Source organism: Vanacampus margaritifer, chromosome 5, assembly GCF_051991255.1.
Source record: "Vanacampus margaritifer isolate UIUO_Vmar chromosome 5, RoL_Vmar_1.0, whole genome shotgun sequence".
NCBI classification, from domain to species: Eukaryota; Metazoa; Chordata; class Actinopteri; order Syngnathiformes; family Syngnathidae; genus Vanacampus; species Vanacampus margaritifer.
The window spans coordinates 26143143-26160956 of record NC_135436.1 but is presented as its reverse complement, the minus strand read 5'-3'; the positions used below and the strand labels follow the sequence as shown (position 1 = coordinate 26160956).

Genomic DNA, 17814 nt, shown 5'->3' with positions numbered 1-17814 from the left:
GAATTGGCCAGAGATTTGCCAGAATTAAACTAGGGTTAGGGTTTGTAAGTAGGGTTGCAAAATAGATTGTAGGGTTTCAAAATAGGGGTTTTCAGGGTTAGGGTTTCAAGTTAAGGTTTTAAGCTTTGTTGTCAAATTTGGGTTTTAAGCCTGGGTCAGGGCTTCAAGTCATTTTCAAATTGAGGTTCAAATTAGGGTTTCAAATGATTATTATTTTTTCACTTTTACAGTATTCATAAAAAAAAATCAAATATTTATTCAAACCAACTCAATTTTCTTCAGCTCCATTCAACAAAGTGGAATATTGACTTAAGATATTTTTGTGTGTGTGTCATTTTTAAGTATAATTAACGACCTGTGTGGAATGTAAGACTTGTGAAAGCCCCACAGCCACCCCGGCAGAAACGCATGTACAGTAAAAAAATATGTTTTCCAAGAACACATGCTTGTCATTGGACAACGACTGTGTATTTATTCTTGGGTTGATGTTTGAAAAAAAATGCAAACAGGTTTAATCACGTTGTTACGGCTAAAGAATAGGCGCCATTTATTCCTTCTACCAGCGTGCCCAATGTGACCCAGAATCCATTTGGAGATCAAAAGCAGAAAAGCAACACTGCTAACCACAAACACATTCATGTGAAAATATTCTATTGGATCTTGGAAGGCTGGCCAACAACGCCTTAAAATCAAAACTATTTTCACAGCTGTTCTCGTCTCTATTTGTCTAAGACGCCAGCAAAACACTAGTTTTGTCAACCTGAAGCTCTTCAAGTCACTTCCATATGTTATTTTTTGACATAAAGGGGAACATTGAATGAGACATATCCCAGAGTCTAAACAAGTGCCCACCCAGCTTCTTCAAATGTTGTTCGGACCCTCTTAGAGACAGTCCTGGTCAATTCCAGCATGGGAATGCTATTGTGGTTGCTCTATAGGGGGGAGAAAAACACAACTTCCTGTCAGAGACTGTCTCGGCTGTGTCAGCATGAAGTCTGTTAATGTCAACACTACAGTGGATGCACTCAAATCGTCGGACATTCGATAGCCAATCGAGATGACGTTGGCGTGATGGACCTTTGACCCCTCGCGGGCCTTGATCAAACCTGTCAATTCCTGTCCGTCAGTAAACGTATCTGTTTTGAACGCGCATAGTAAGGAAACTTTCTCACGGTAGCCGGAAGGCTCGCATGTTGAACAAACAAACGCTGCCGTAAAGAATAATAGCCTACGTGACTTTTGGTGTTTACCTTACCACAGAGACACCATGGAAATTGGTTTGACCATTTGAATACACTTTGAACTCAATAACTAATATTTTAATAACTTAAACACACACACACAGTTATAAGAACTGTGTAATAATGTCACGTTCTCCCTGCGTACTAGATTGAAAAAAAAAATAATTTTTAAAATGTCAACAAATCAGAAATGTACTAAATTTTGTCCAATACCGCCATCTTGTGTTTGATTAACATAATGCCACAGAAAGGATATAAATAAGCATGTATCACTTCGAGCGCCTATTTAAAAAAGACAAAAAAACAAAAGTGCATAGATCACGGCCCTAAACCTATAAATAAAGAAATAAATAACAGGGGCATCGTGATATTTTCTCCTTCATTTGATTGGCAGTTGTCATCCACCTGTAGATGACGTCACTATCGTCACGCACCGGAGGAGGGGAAAAAAACTTTATTAATTGGCTAAGCGGACAAACTGCTTTGCCGCGAACTTGTCCACTTCATCTCAACTACATTAGCTGCTAAGCTAATAAGAAACAGACTACAGTAGCCTACTGCAATTAGTAGCCTTTTGCCAACCTTTAAGTGTTAGTGTTATCTTTGTAAAACTTTTCATCCGACAGTTATGGGAATACATTAATTCAGCGAATAATAAAACTCAGCGACAAAGTTCTCAACATGGCGACCATGATGTCATATCCAAGCCAAAACTTGGACTTCTTGGCAGGTAAGGAACAAGTTTCACTCCTTGTACTGTATATGCTCCTTTTGTATATTAAAATGCAAATGTCAAGTTTTTATGTATGAATACCGTTTTTGTTTTTATTTGTATATATCGAGCGTCCACATACAGTACATTACTGAAGCCACTGCAGCCAAGAGAAAGCTAAAAATAAAATAATAATAATCAAGAGAATTTTCACATTGTGAGTCTAATAAAACCGGATTCTATTCTCATTTAAACTTTTAACCGATTCTTCTTGATACATGATTTTAAAAGAGTTAAACTTTTTTTTTTAAAGGGTCCCATCAGTCATTTTGTGAATTAAATGATGTCATCCTTTCAATCTCACTGAGTGCTACCTCCTCCTCTTCCTCCTCCCCATCGACTCTTCTATCGATCTTTGAGTGCACACGAGGGAGGGCAATCATGTAAATGCGAAGTGGGGGAAGGACAGACGAGACGTCACAGAAATGTCCTCCACTTGGATCAAGAAAGTGTCCTGTCGGTGAGTTTCACCCCCTTGGTTTGGTTCTATGATTTGGTTTTTATGCTCACAACACCCAGAGGACAAACACTAAAGCAGTTTACTTTTTTTTTTGAGAGAGGAAACTGGTTCACTTGAGGTAATTGTTATCTCAAAGTGGAAAGCATCCATCCTGAATGACACCAGAATATTGTTTTTGTTATTTCCTTGTACCAAACCAGGAAAAGGAAGCAGATTGCTGATGATTCATTAATGTCATCTGGCTAAAAATAAACCTTGTGCCATTAGCACTGTACACTAGAACCAATTAGTTAAACAGAAAACGTTCTGGGATGTCGGTCAACCTCTGATTTAGTGAAGGATTTAAAATTATTTTACCCACAAGAAGTAATGGAAGTACAAATGTGCAACCCCGTATATGTTTCCTTCAATTATTTAAAAATAATAATGATGTTGAATTAAAACACTTAATTATGTATCAGTAAAAAATGTTAAATGAAAATGAAACTATTATATGCTATATGAAAAAAAAAAACTAATGTTGGAAAATTAAAAAACAAAAAACAAAAAAATTAATATCTTGAAGGCCAGTATATAATACGGTACTATTTCAAAAGAATACCCACATATTTTAATTACGGAAAAAATGTAAAAGTGTGAGATGCAAAATACAGTAAAATATCAAGAAAAATAAAATATTACACAAAAAATATTGGGGAAAAAAATCAGTCTTGAAAGACAAAATTTTATAGCTTAAACCCTCCCTCAAATAAATCAAAAGAAAAAAGGTTAAATGTAAAAAATAGATGACAAACACACTAATATTGATAACAAAGAGAAAAAACATAGGGAAAAAAGTTTGTATTTTGTGGCTAAAACTCTAAACTACCCCCATAAAAATGAAGTGCTGCTGTTGCGCCTCACTACCTACAGATGGCGCCAGAGGATGAACATCTGCAAGTAGAGTCCGTTCAATACAGACTTCAACTGAACATTACCTGCACAGATGTTTTTCCAGTCCAAATTAAAACACTTCTTGACACATTCTGTGTTGACTAATCAACAGCATTTAAAGGAAAAACATTTTTAGCTTAATGATGTTGTGCTTTTCGGACTCTCCTTACGTCACAGGTGTCAAACAGGAGCTTACAAAAACAGCACATCTGCTTGTAAAAAGCCCAAAACACTGCCTGGCCGGCGTGTGTTTTTATTGCTCACCTTCCCGCTTGACTTTTTCCACATGGCGGCGGCGTTGGCTGGCAGGAGCGTCTGGTGAAACATCTGGACGGAGCTTGGGAACGTGAATGGTGCCCATTGGCCATGCCAGCCCCAAATGAGCTGCCACGTGGTCCGCTTTCATGCACTTGCATTCTTTCGTGGACATGGGAAATCTCACTATAGCGAAACCATATATACATAAAAAAAAAACATGTTTTGAACACTTTTAAGTCACTTCTTAAAACACATTTTTGTCAAATTCAAGACTATCACATATTACTTTGAGAAAATGAGTTTTGCAAAAAGAGGCCAAGCTTCAACTCGCGTGTCACTTTCAATTAAGTTTACTGTAAATCTGACACATCAAGCAAAAAGATAATAAACGTTTAATTTAAACAACAATCAACCAAACCATATCTATAATTTTAAAAAATTCAAAAATCCACTAATTTAATGCTAACCTAAAACTGAACCTCTGCATATTCACAGGTTGTTATCTGCAAAGTCACCTATTTGCAGATTTTGTTTTGGGGATCCTATCCTACATTATTTTCTGGAAAAGTCTCACCAATTTGCTGTTTTTATGCAAACAAGCGATAGAAGCATTATTTCAGCGCCATCTTGTGGCAACTTGGTGCCAAGGAACTATGTTGGAGTGACTTGGGGTGCTTCATTTAGACAAAAGTAGTGCTTTGATGCCATCTTGTGGCATCTATAGTTATTTATAAACCTTTTCTTTTGTTGGCGTGCATCAATTACTCGCATAATTTCACTATCCACGGCAGAACTGAGTCGACATTCCCGTTCAAAATCGGGGCGACACTCATTTTAAATGCCATAGACTGGCTAACGGAAGTTAGCATAGCTGTTACGCTAAATCTTCAAACAACTGCTGTTTTAATACACATGGAGCAGCAACACATAAAAACACAGCAATGCAATAATACTCACTGGAATATATTCTCTATTTTTTGGGGGAAACCACCAGTATTAGTAGAGATTACACTCTAAAAACAGTTGGGTCAAAAGTAACACAATTATGGCTCAAAAAAGGAATGATTCACTTAATGGGTCAATTTGACCCAACTTTCTTTTTTTTTTTTTTTTAATCAAATAATGGATCTGACCAATATTTATGAGTTGTTTTACACTAAAAGACCCATTTCTTCAGTCAAATTTGTGTCAAATTGACCCAAGTAGTGGATCGGTCCATTTTTGACCCATAGTTGGGTTATTTTTTACCCAACTGTTTTTAGAGTGTAGTTGGGGAGCAGCTCCACCTTTTCTTCTTGCTTTTAATTACACTGCATCGCTTCCAATAGGACTCAGCGCTGCCCTGGATGCTGTGGCAAAACGTGCACAACTCTGAATTTGGACTACACTGTAAAAAATATTTTTTTAAACAATCGCTATATAATCTACCATGTAGTGGGTGTTCACTGTGTGTGAGTGTATGTGTGTGTGAGTGTGCGCATTCAGGAAATGTCACCTTGACTACAAGCTACAGGAGGCGGTGAGGGTGCATCTGTGCACTGGACAGAGGAGCGAGAGTGATTGCCTGTCTGTCTGCTAGTGTGTACGTGTGTGTGCGTGTGTGCGTGACAAACAGCCGAAGAGGACGAGCGAGGAGATTCGGGCGCTCCCAGGAAGATCAAGCAGCGACCGGAGATTCACCTCTCTTCACAGCGGCGCCGACATGTCAACGCACTCAGGTGGGTCACGTGACCAGTCACATGGCATCCATCTCATGTCATCGCATCACATCCTGCTTCATTGCTCAAAAATACATCTTCGCATTTTAGGGAACTTCCATAAAGTTCCACTAAAGATGTGTTGGGATGTGTTTGGTGTGGAAGAAAAAAAGTCAATCAAACACCTGCTAGGGTGAACAAGAATGGAGATTGCAATGTTTCTTTTGATTTGTGTAAGTGTGCGAGTGACACACACAAACGGTCATTTGCTACTTCATGGAATGCAGTTCAATATAATTTTTTTTAATAAATTTTCACTTCTGAGCTGTAATAATGTCCAAATATATTTAGTATTGTACTGGCAGCTTGCACTGGTAGAGACGTTTGTTTTTGGGGTTTTGAGAAGGTACACAGTTGTCTTATCTGAAAGGCTAAAGGTGAAAACGAAATCAAGACATTGCGGCTAAATAAAAATATTATTAGGAACAGCTAAATGAATACATCACTGACGGGGTCAATCAAAAGTGAAAATTATTCATAAAGCTGATTTTTAAGAAAATCCAATCAAGTCCAAATGGTTTGTTCAATACTGTTTAGTTTATTTAAAAAAAGAAGTGTGTTCGTAAAGGGGAACTCTTCTTTACAATTTTTACAACCCTCCACTAGCCTAAAAACAGGTGAGCTGTGATTGGCTGTTACCTCAGGTAAAATTGTTTGTTTTACAAATATTTTTATTTTGTTAATTACAATAAATTATTTGAACATTTTATTTATAAACAGAAGTTAGAAATGTTAAAAGACTAAAAGTGTTAATTTCACTAACATTTGAGCAATATACAGTAATACATTCATTATCAATTACTTAATGCTGTAAATGAATAAATGCTATAATATAAGGGAAAAACGGCTAAACGACTACTGCAAATATAACAGGATTTTTGTTCATGTTAATGTATGTATGTTACTATGTATGTTATATTATAAACGTAAAATCAACAAAAACATTCCAAAGATGTTCCCCTTCGTGAATCCAGAGTTTACGGAGAGCCACTGAAGGCACCGCGAGGGCCTGTGACGTCACCGCCCCCCTTCTTCCCTTCCCCGCCCCCTCCTCCCTTAGCATCGAGCGAGAGTAGGGATGCTCTCCAAACGCGAGAGTGACTGCAGCATCTTCAGCGAGACGACGCACAGCAGCAGCACGTCGCTCTTTTTCCTCCGCCTGCGCGCTCCCGACGTCACGCACGCACACGCCGGATCTCTCCTCTTTTCCCACTGCGCATGCCCTGCAGCTTTTGCCATCTTTTTTCGCTCGGATTCGACCCGTTTCGTCGCAATGACACGCGCGTGATGGAGGACTGACGTGAACGCGCTTCACCAGCCTCTCCTGGAATCTTCTTCTCCCCCCCCCTCCCCTCCCTTGTCCACCTTCTCCTCCGACCCACCCTCCCGACTCCCTCGCGCGCAGCATCTCTCCTACGCGCGTGCGCGAGAGCCCCGCACCGCTTTTTTGTCTAGTGCGGACACGCGCGCGCGCCACCCTCTCGAGAACTCGCCCGCGCGGCCACGCTGCGTCAAGAAGAGAAAGGGTGCGAAAAAAAATATAAGGCGAGGGGGGGGGGATTGAAGCGGAGCGAGGCGACATCCGAGCGAGCGCAAACATGATGGCCGGCGGAGCAGTGCAGCAGAACGGCCTCTTCGCTACCCCGCACCACCTCGGCCAGCAGCCGCACATGGAGGCCGACCCGCCGGACTCGCGCAAAAGACCCCTGGAGACCCCCACCGAAGCCAGCAGCACCAAGCGCACCAACACGGGAGGTAAGAGATGCGCGCGGGGTGAGGAAGCGATCGGCTCGGTTGTCGTCTGGCCCTCGGAATGGCGCCGCTTTATTATGATGCCGTTTATTATTATTATTATCGTCGTGATTGTGCTGCTACTGCTTAACGGAGCGTTTTAGTGGCTGCGTGACGGGAATGAGACAATGAGGCACGACCGGGGGGATGCGGAGGTGAGGCGGCCGCGGAAGCCTCGCCTTCACCCGGGCTCTCCTTTTTCTCCGCGCCGAGGAACAAGTGGGACGTAAACAAGTGAAATCCGGATGCGGCTGGTGCGTGAAGGCATCATGACCTTGTGTGCGTGTGTGAGAGTGAGTGAGATAATCTCACACATCAGCCGCCATCGCCCGATTAACAAGCAAGTGCGTCAGTGTGCACTCACGCCAGCGAGTGCCTCTTATTATGATTATGATGATGATGACTATTCTGATGGTCAGTTTATGTTGCCATGGCAATCTTCATTCTTGTTTTCTTTTTGTGTTTACATGCTGTCATGCATCCCATCACAGCATTTCAACCATCATGCAGTCACACATTTAGGATCTTATTTGACACTAAACACAAAATTACAGCTAAGAATAGAAATACATCTTTAGGTGTCAGAAAATGTCAAAGCAAACAAATGTGCAGAGCAGTCGAGTGGAATGTGTTTTGAAATATCGCTAAGAAAGTGAGAAATGTGCAAATCTGTTTCTACTGCAATGTTTATGCTGACAATCCTTGTACAATGTGACAAAATAACTATTGCACACATCTTAAGTTATCCTTTTGAATTATGCGTTATGAGCCTAAAAATACGAGTGGTAGCTTGTTAATAAGAGGTCAGCGGAAGGTTCCAGATTCTTGCCAAGTCAGCATTGTTTAGTCCAAATTAGACTGATGTTTTAAAAGAAAAAAAAAAGTGGTTTCTTACGCAGTTGGCTGAAGAGATCTTCAGGCGAGACTATACTGGCCTATGATTAAAAAAGAAAAAACTGGCGGAACATTTAAATCGTCTCAAATCCGCTAAATCTGCGCCGCATCAAAACATTTGCCGAGAAGGTCTGCGTGACCTACTTGCCGAAAACCTCATGGAGACCACGCAAGCAATGTTGGGCAGTAATTTGGCGTTTGAGTCAGTGATGTTTTGAATAAGCGAGTTAAGTCGGTCATGTTTAAGTCAGTCATGTTTAAAGATGTCCTGTTTCGGTGGTTACTATTAAAGTTGATGTACTGAAATGAGTGATGTTTACGTCGGCATTTATAATGAGCGAGTTAAGTCAGTTATGTTCTAATGGAGGGAAGTTGGTAATTTTTTTAAAAAATAGTGACGTCAATTACTGATGTTTTCATGAGTGACTTAAACCACTATTGTTGTGATGGAATAAAGTCAGTTATATTTTGATTAGTGACTTAAATCGGTGATGTGTTGATGACTGACGTAAATGAGTATTGTTTTGATGAGTGACTTAAGTCAGTTAAGCTATGACTGAGTTAAATTCACGTTTCTATTTATGACTTACATCAGTGATGTTTTGATGGAGTCAAATCAGTGATTTTTTGACTGACTTAACTCTCGGATGATCTTATAAGTGACCTAAGTCGGTTATGTTACGATTGGGTTAAAATGAATGTTTTGATTAGTGACTTAAATAGTTGTTTTGTTGAGTGAGTTAAATGTAATATTTTGCCTGGTAAATTAAATCTTTAAAATTGTTATTATTGACCTAAATCAGTAATGTTTTGACGAGTAAGTCAAATCGGTGATATTTCTACAAATGGATTAAGTCCATAATATTTTGATTCTTGATTTAAATCCGTTTTGTTTTGATCATGGGCATAAATCGGTGATGAGTTAAATCTGTGATGTTCTAATTCGTAAAATTAAATCTGTAATATTTTACGAGTGAAAGCTAATATTCCGTTTCGTAAATTCAGTTGGTTATTGGCGAGTTTTGATGAGTGCGTAACACCGGTGATATTCTGATAGCGACTTGAATCAGCGATGTTTTGACGGCGGACTTAAAACCAGTGAGGTTTTAGTGCAGCTTAGTGCGCTGCATGTAAAAGCCCCCCCCCCCACCCCCCCTCTCTCTGGGGATGCGGAGTGCGGCAGGCAGGCAGCCCGTCCATTTAGACAAATGAAAAGGTTGGGATGATGATGAAGAGCAGGATGAAGAGGAGGATGAGGAGCGACTTAGCTACCTCAGCCAGCAGACTGAAAGCGAAAGATTGTAGTTTATTTGTTGACCAAATGCCTTTTGATTTCAGCACAGTCTGATGCTAATGCTAAATCAAGTGCAATTGCTAGCCTCAGCGTGTTGGCGTTTAGCTTAGCCATCCTCTTTTGCTGATTTCTGTGAACAAATTAGTTGACGCCACAAAAATCCCCCCCTCCATCCCTCCACCCGCCCCCACCCCCTCTGCTTCCTCTCTCTGTAGTGGCCTTCCTGCAGCCCCTTTTTGAAAGCGAAGGCATTGTTTTCCCACACCAAGACACTGAGAGTCATGGTAAGACTGCTTCTTTCTACCAATACCTAACCTTTATCCAGACACACACACACGCACACACACACACACACGGCATACCAAGGCATGTAATGTGCTTTCTCTTGTACCCATGACATCCATTTTTTTATTCCATGTGTGTTTCTTTTCTCCACACCGCCAAGCTGGTGAGTCTTCATGAACTTTGAACTCATGCCAGCCATGCCATCATTTGGGCTTGTTTTTGTTTGTTTTTTAACCGTCACAAGCAAATTAAAACTCTGTTTAGGATTTTGCCATGTCAGGATTTCTAAGAGATAAAATATTTTTTTTTTTATCTCTTAGAAATCATGCATGTATAAAATAGCCAAGTCTACAAAAGATGTGGAGAGAAAAAAAACATGAAATTGGGAAAAAAATGAAAAATTTTAAATAAACTGGTGCTGTACAAAACCTCCTTTAACAAGGTTTAGAAGTGGCATTTTACCTCTATAAATTAACTCATTCACTGCCAGTGATGGCTATAGACGTCAAAAATTCATTTGAACTATTTCTATTAGTTTCACAATTTTTTCCACTTTTGTTAACGAGAGTATGAAAACCTAAAAAAATATATTGTACATTTAGAACAGATATAAAATTTGTGATTAATCGTGAGTTAACTAGTGAAGTCATGCGATTGATTACGATTACAAATTTTAATCGCCTGACGCCCCTAATTTTTTAATAATCTTTTCTTTTTCAAATCGTGTCAGGCGATTTAAATTTTTGATGGTAATTAACGGCGTGACCTCAATAGTTAACTCACAATTAATCCAAAATTTGTAAATCTGTTCTAAATCAATCTGTTGTAAATATGCAATAAATTTGTTTTCTAGGTTTTCATACTCTTGTTAACAAAAGTGGGAAAATATGTTAAACTAACAGAAATAGTTCAAATTAATTTGTGACTTCTATAGCCTTCAATGGCAGTAAATGAGTTAATTACAATAAAAAAATAATAATTGTCTGATGCCCCTAATTTAAAAAGAAGAAGAAAAGACTATTAAAAATTAGGGGTGTCAGACAATTAAATGTTTTAATTATAATTAATCGCATGACTTCAATAGTTAACTCACGATTAATTACAAATTTTATATCTGTTCTAAATGTACAATATTTTTTTCATTTTAGGTTTTCATACTCTTGTTAACAAAAGTGGGAAAATGTGAAACTAGAAATAGTTCAAATGAATTTTTGACGTCTATAGCCGTCAATGGCAGTGAATGAGTTAAAAGTAGAAAAAATAATGAAAGCTACTCTTTTATTTCATGGTCAGGTCTTTTTTTTTCCTCCCAAATTTTTGGGGGAATGTCATTATCTTTGCCTTATGTTATTATATGCTAAAAAATCTGCCAATTAAAAAAGAAGAAAAAAAACAACAACAAATGAATGAACGAACAAATTTGCTGGTCGATTAATTAGAATAGACAGGTTTGTCAAAATGACAAAATTATAAGCCAGTGCATGGCAATCAGTGATCTATGGTGATCTATGCAGCCCACAAATAAAACTTCAAATCAACAGTTATTAAAAAAAAAAATCCCAAAATAATAAAAAAAAAAAAAAAAACTTAAAAATGCTCATTGTATATATCATAGTTGATCATTTCAGTGGACTGAAATAGGAAAAAAGTCTTGGCCAGTCTTCACTCAAACCATAAAAGCCAACAACCCCTGCTGTGTAGAGACTCAATGAGAAAGCGAGAGTCATATGAAGTCACTGTACACGTGTATGCGTGTGTGCTTAGGTACATGTATGCGAATGTGCGTGTGTTCCCGTGTGTGTGTTAGTCCGCTGTCAGGTGGTCTGTGCGTGATCCAAATGGCCGCCTGCAGCTCATAAATCACGGCAAACGTCACATAAAGAGGTGAAGGTCTCGAAGATGAAAAGCTCAATGAGGAGCCGCTGTTCCGAGCAACCCCGACACGTCAGCCTCTACAAGCCCCCCAACGCCGCTTTAATCCACAGACCCTGAACTCACCGTCACGTCGAGCTCAGCTCACCCTATGAAAGCAGGAATTAAAAATGTATTGCTTACGCGCGATTTAGCACATTCGAGGCTAAAGGATGTCAAATTAGCTGCTAGCTAGGGCTTGGGAATTAATGGATATGTTAAGACAATTAATTTTTTTTTTTTTTGCAACTTCCGTAGTTCAAAACGGGTTCTCGCTGATGTGCACTAACTAACAAAAGAGACAAGACAGAGAGGAGCTAGTTAACAAAAGTGCAGTCAGTGTTAGCAACTTAGCATTTTGATCTCTATTTTTAGTCACTTTTACAATCCCTCTCAAGACCCATTTTTTTAAGTGACTACCAACATTAATATGCTATGTGCTAACTGCTAAGTGCTTCTGTATTAAGCCAGCTCAATTTCTTCCTGTAAATCCATCTCCAAGCAAAATGACCGAATTATTCACAAGAGCAATTCAAGACGCAGCTAATAAGTGGCGTTAGCTGCAACAAGTTGTGCCGCACTTTAAATAATTCTGGAATTAATAATAGCCATTTGTTTAAAACCTAAACAAATGAATCCAAAGGTGTATTATGGACGGATTCCCATTCGGCAGCTGCAGAAGTTCAGGGAAGGAGTGATGAGATAAATGAGCGAAGCGGGCGATTGACATTTGCGCTAACAGTCGAGATGCTAACGAGCGCGTCGGCCATTAGCAAGCGCGCTGGGTCGTGACCGTTCGACAAGTTAGCAAGCGCTACCATGATGATGATGAAGATGATGATGAGGATGAGGCGGAGGCGGGTTTTTCTTGTTCTTGTTTTTGTTCTCTCTCTTGTGCATGCGGCGGAGGAGCAAAGATGGCCTCTAGAGGAAGGTCTGAACTTTCAGTTGCCATGGAAACCAAAACTGGATCAGAGCTCGATCTTGCTCCCCTTCCCGTTTACCTTCATCCTTTGCGTTTTTATTTTTTTCACATTTTTCTTTCTTTTCGTTTTCGTTTGATTACGCATCTTTTCTTTTTCTCCTTTTACTTTTACATCTTTTATTTTTGATCAGTTTCTCTTTTTTTTTTAAATAACTTTTTCAGCATTTCTTTCTTTTTCTAATTATTGTTACCTTTTTCTTTCTACTTTTCTTTACATTTGTTCTTTGACTCTTTTTTTTCATATTATTTACATTTCTTCTTTTACTTCCTCATTAGCTGTCGGGTTTCTTTTTTCCAATTCTATATCTTTAACATTTATTTTTCTCTCCTCAAACATTTCCTTTTCCCTTCTGTTTTCCTTTTTACTTTTCTCTCTCACAGATTTTATTCCTCAGTATCCTTTCATTCCCTCATTTTCTATCCTTTCCTCATTATTCCTTGTCTTTCATCTTTTTCAGCTATTTCCACCCCTTCCTTTCCGTTTTCCATTTATTGTCCTTTCGTCCCAGTTTTTTTTTTCATTCCTTAATCCCTTTGTCTTCTCTTTTTCCTTGACTTTCCACTCTCGGCTGTGCGACGTGTTCCAGTTCAATCTGTAAATTGTTGGACTGACGCAGCAATTCCCCCCCCCCCCCCCCCCCAGGAATACAGGCGCGCACACACGCATACAGTAGTATCAGAGATGCTAGCTATTCAGATGGGAGTGTCTTCTTTTTCGCTTTTCAAAGAGACAAACAAGAAACGTACGAGTCGCCGAACGTCGTAGGGTGGGAGAACACGGCGTTCCCGGCCAGTGTTCTCCTTCCCTTCGTCCTCCTCATGCATTCTAATCAGGCAGTGTTCCAGACCCTCACGCCCTCGCCCTCCTCTTCCTCCTCCTCCATCCATCCATCGCCCGGCAACGACCGCCGCCGCCAATCGATCGGGCAGGGCGGTGAAGCCAATCGCTTCGACCTCTCCTCCTCCTACGCCTTATTTTATTATTTTTTTCAAAATACTGCATTAAAAAAAAAAAAAAAGGCAGGAGGCGGGCACTTTGTGGCTGAACAAGCCGCATGATTGGCTGTTCAGGGAATATAGATGAGAGGGGGGGCGATAAAAAAAAAAAGGCTGAGCCAAGCAAGGAAGACCATTGTGCACCTCCCCCTCATCCCAATCCCCCCCCCCCCCCACACACACACACTACAGAGAGTGAGGCTGTTAGCATTGTTAGCATAGCTGCTTCTATCTTATCTGATGAAGTGTTACATTGCTTGAAATAATTGTAAATAGCGACCCCTCGCAATAGCAAAATGTCTTAAAGAGCTTTTTCTTTGACAAACGTGGCATGTTTTTGTGGTTCAATATAAAAAATAAAAAAAATACATTATGTGGAGCCTAAAAGTAGATATGAAGTTTGCAATTGTCCCGTTCAGATTCATGTCGCTTGCCACGACGGCTGGCGTGGAGACGTCAGAAGTTCAACGCCTCGATGAAGCATCAGACAAACCTCCCAAAAGCTCTTGATGAGCTCCAAGTGTATTTTGGCGTTTCTTTCTGGCCGTAGACAGCTGGTGGAGCCTCACTGCTGTTTGAGTGTGTGTGTGTGTGTTTGTGTGTCTCTGCGGGCAACCCCCCCAACAAAAGACCCCCAGGAGCAGGGGGTGTTAGACAAAGCACGTCCCCCGACTTCCCACTCCCTTAAAGGAGATGAATATTTGAATTCCCCAGAGGCCACGAACCCGCCACAGAATCCCCCACCGCTGTCCAGCCTAAATATACACACAAAGCGAAATGTGCATTTTTTCTTTTTTTGTTTGTTTTAAATTTACCGATGTTTACGAATATATCGCATGGCTTCCAAACTGGTGTTTAAGAAATGCGATCAAAGCGGCGAGCATTAACGAGCTCATAAAGTGGGCGCTGTCCCGTCTGGTTTTGCGCGTTACGAGCGCACGGTTAATCCGGTTGTAATCCGAGAGCCTGGTGGACATTGCGGCGCTCAAACCGCAACATTTTAGCCCCAAAAGTATTCCTGCCAAAAATCCGTATTACGCCTAAAAGAACGAGGCAGAGGTGGCAAAAGTACTCATGCTCAATACCGGTACTTGTACTGAAAAAAAAAAATACTTTGGTAACAGTAGAAGTACTGACTCAATTCTTGTTGTAAAAAGTAGACTCAAAAATATATTAAACAATTATATTCTGTTAAAAACAGCCAGAAAAAAAAAATACCCGTAGATGTCATTCTTCCAAAACATCCCAAAATTAAAATATCCAAATATATTATTCTCTTGTACAGGTGCTACAAAGTTGTGTACCCGCGTCCGTCGAAACAAATTTTTGGATTTGCCAGTGTGCAAAAACAAGAAAAATGCTAAGTAAGAGTCAGAAATATGAAACTGTGCATGCCATAAAAGTGTGTGTTTTTTACGGCACAGTGGTGAGAGTGTTCAAGAGAGAACTTGAACCTGTTTCCACCACATTTGCACAGTTTCTCGTTGGAATATGCACTTGTTGGTCTTTGACGGGTGATGTGGGAATCTAAAAACTGTGAAAAGAGTGAAACAGCAAAAGAATGATCGTACATACTAAATATTAAAAACGGATTGTGATTGCTTTGGTTAAAAAAATAATAATAACGATGTAAAAGAAAATAAACTCTTCTCTTTTCTCTGAAACACTAAAGATGAGTTATCTGTTTATTAATTTCAGACGAACAAATAGATGTGTAGTTCATAATTTCATATTTACAATTATTAAGAGAATATTCTTGGGAACACTCTAAAAACAGTTGGTCAAAAATGGACTGATCCTCTACTTGGGTCTTTTTGACCCAACTTTGAGTCAAGAAATGGGTCTTTTAGAGTAAAATAACTCATAAATATTGGTCATATCCTTTACTTGGGTCAAAAAAAATTGGCTCATTTCGTATAAAACAACCCAGAAATTTGGGTCAAATTTGACGCATAAAATGGATCAGTCCATTTTTGACCCAACTGTTTTTAGAGTGTACTGTGTTCACGGAACATGTATATAAATGCTAAGCACAAAGGTAGAAAATATATTTTTAATTTTTTTTCCCCCCTTCATTTATTAATTTCAATATACTCATACTAAGAATTAAAGGAAAAAAAAGTTACATGTTGCTTGTTGTTTAGACGCAAGCTAGCTTTGGCTCGGCTTTTATGCTATCAAATGAACATGTTCACATGGCTTTGCTAGCACTTTGAACTGGCTGACAAAGATGCTGAACTGGAATTTAGCTTTAAAGCCTCCTCCCGCTCTGGTGGTCTTTTCCAAGCTAAAACAGTCACACCAGTGCAAAGCCCCTATCCACACGTTGGGACTTATAAATAAAAAACACCTTCGCCATTCTGCCTTTTGTCTCTGACGTGCGCACGCGCTCGGCTGACAACGTGGCGCTCTAAAGCACTCATTCCAGTGCACTATCCGACGGAATGATTCATTTTGGGGTGGAAGATGGATGGATGGGTGGCATAGCTAGCTTGCTAGCTACTTCTTATATAGTGGTTGAGGGGCGACTCACGCCTGGGCCGTTTTGACCATGCCAAAATAAATAAATAAATAAATCACAAAATGGTGGGAAAGCAGTTTATAGCCATACCTCCGCCATTGAGTACTAGTTCTCAGTCTGTACATGTTTCCAACTTATCCATAAACAGGTAAAATGTATTCACCAACGAATGTCCCGATCCACTTAACAGGGTCTTGAAGTTTTTAATTTGTATGTGTGCGGCCCGTGATGATGAGCACGGTGGAGCGGCTCGGAGAAAGAGGAGCCCCTTTTCCTTTCCCCTGGGGACACAAGATCCCCAGGATTTAAGCCCTCAATCCCGCAGCATGTGGCGCCTATTCTGGGCCCGCTGGGTCGGCGCGGGCCTTAGCAACAGATTGCACTGTTTACTCGCACCGTGATGGTGTATTATTTATGATGGAGCACCCACACACATGTTGAGCTCTGCTTATAAAACCTGCAAATAGCACGCAGCACTCATGACAGCGGGGCTAAGTTGACCTGCACGGTGGGGCAATTTGTTGCCGTAATGCACAAAATCCTGATTTTTGGTATAACAAAGTCACCGAAAAACATCTAGATTTTTTATACTTTTAAATACAGGATGTTCCCGTTAATCACAGTAAAGTACTGATGTTGTGTTTCAGCATCGAGAGCCAACTGAAGCGCCACCCTATGGAGTGGCTTTCGGTTCGTGTGATAAGGATAATAAAATAAAATAAAAAGACAAAAAGAATAAAAACAGGTAATAAAATGATAGGAATAGTCCTGAAAAGACACAAATCAAGTCGGAAAGAATCGAGAATGCCACAAGAAGGTATTAAAATGACAATAAATATAATTCATGGGTCATTTTACCAAAATATGGTTATAAAATGGGCAGAAAAGGGGAGAGTAATTTTGGAATATGAGACAAAAACATTACATTTATGGTATATAAAAATAATTTTAAAAAAAAACATTAAAAAAAGGTTAAATTGCAAGAATGATGTTTGATGTAGTAAAATTATTAGAACAAAAATAAAATAATACAAAGAAAGAATGATAATAAAAAAATATAATTTACAAGAAATATAAAGTAAAATAATTACAAAGTTTTAATATGAGAACATTTTTACAACCATACATCTTAAAATAACAATAAAGTAATACAATTTCAAGAATTGAGATGCGGGATGTCCAATAAAAAAATAAAGAAACTAAATTACCAATATATACAGTATAGTAAATAACATCAACTTTTTCTTCATTCTGGAGGCTTTTCTTTTCTCGAACAGCTCCTTGGCCCGGGCGACCTTGGTCAGACCTACAGTGTTCGCACGTGCGACGGGATTTATCCTGTTTTGGAAAGAAGACCACGGTGATTTGAGATACAAGATTTGTTTGTCATAAAAGCTCTCAGCAGAGTTTATTAGCTCTTAAATCCACAAGTGCAACTGGCAAAAGCATGCGTCCCCGTTTGGACTGTGCTGCCTAAAAAGAAGTCCAGATTAAGTCCAAGAATAAAGTCATAAAAGTACAACAATGAAGTCATACAATTTGCAGAATAGAATTAAATCGATGGGATTAACAGGGGGAAAAAAAGTCGAAATGCAAAGAGAATCAAGTCAGAAATTTACAAGTAGGAAATGTTGTAATGCAACACAAAAAAAATCATAAAATAATAGGAGTAAAGTCGCAAAATTAGAGATTTGAGAGAGCAAGAATGCCACAAAA

General features: G+C 39.4%; 1 protein-coding gene and 1 long non-coding RNA gene across 4 annotated transcripts in view; both read left to right on the top strand.

Annotated features, from left to right (window-relative positions):
* Window positions 1-1743: 1743 nt before the first annotated feature.
* On the top strand, window positions 1744-4614 carry LOC144051785 (uncharacterized). Its single transcript, XR_013294036.1, has 3 exons — window positions 1744-1971; window positions 2374-2473; window positions 3716-4614. It is a non-coding gene; the product is annotated as an uncharacterized LOC144051785 (long non-coding RNA).
* A 521-nt stretch (window positions 4615-5135) lies between these two features.
* nova2 (NOVA alternative splicing regulator 2) overlaps window positions 5136-17814 on the top strand; it is a 60073-nt gene continuing 47394 nt past the window's right edge. Inside the window, exons 1-2 of one of the 3 annotated variants that reach the window (XM_077565196.1) lie at window positions 5136-5382; window positions 9616-9684. In XM_077565196.1, coding sequence (XP_077421322.1) covers window positions 5367-5382; window positions 9616-9684 — 85 coding nt within the window. In that variant the 5' untranslated portion in view covers window positions 5136-5366. Of the gene's footprint in view, window positions 5383-6488; window positions 7177-9615; window positions 9685-17814 lie in introns of those variants that run through there. The other 2 variants (XM_077565194.1, XM_077565195.1) reach the window with 2 other exon arrangements.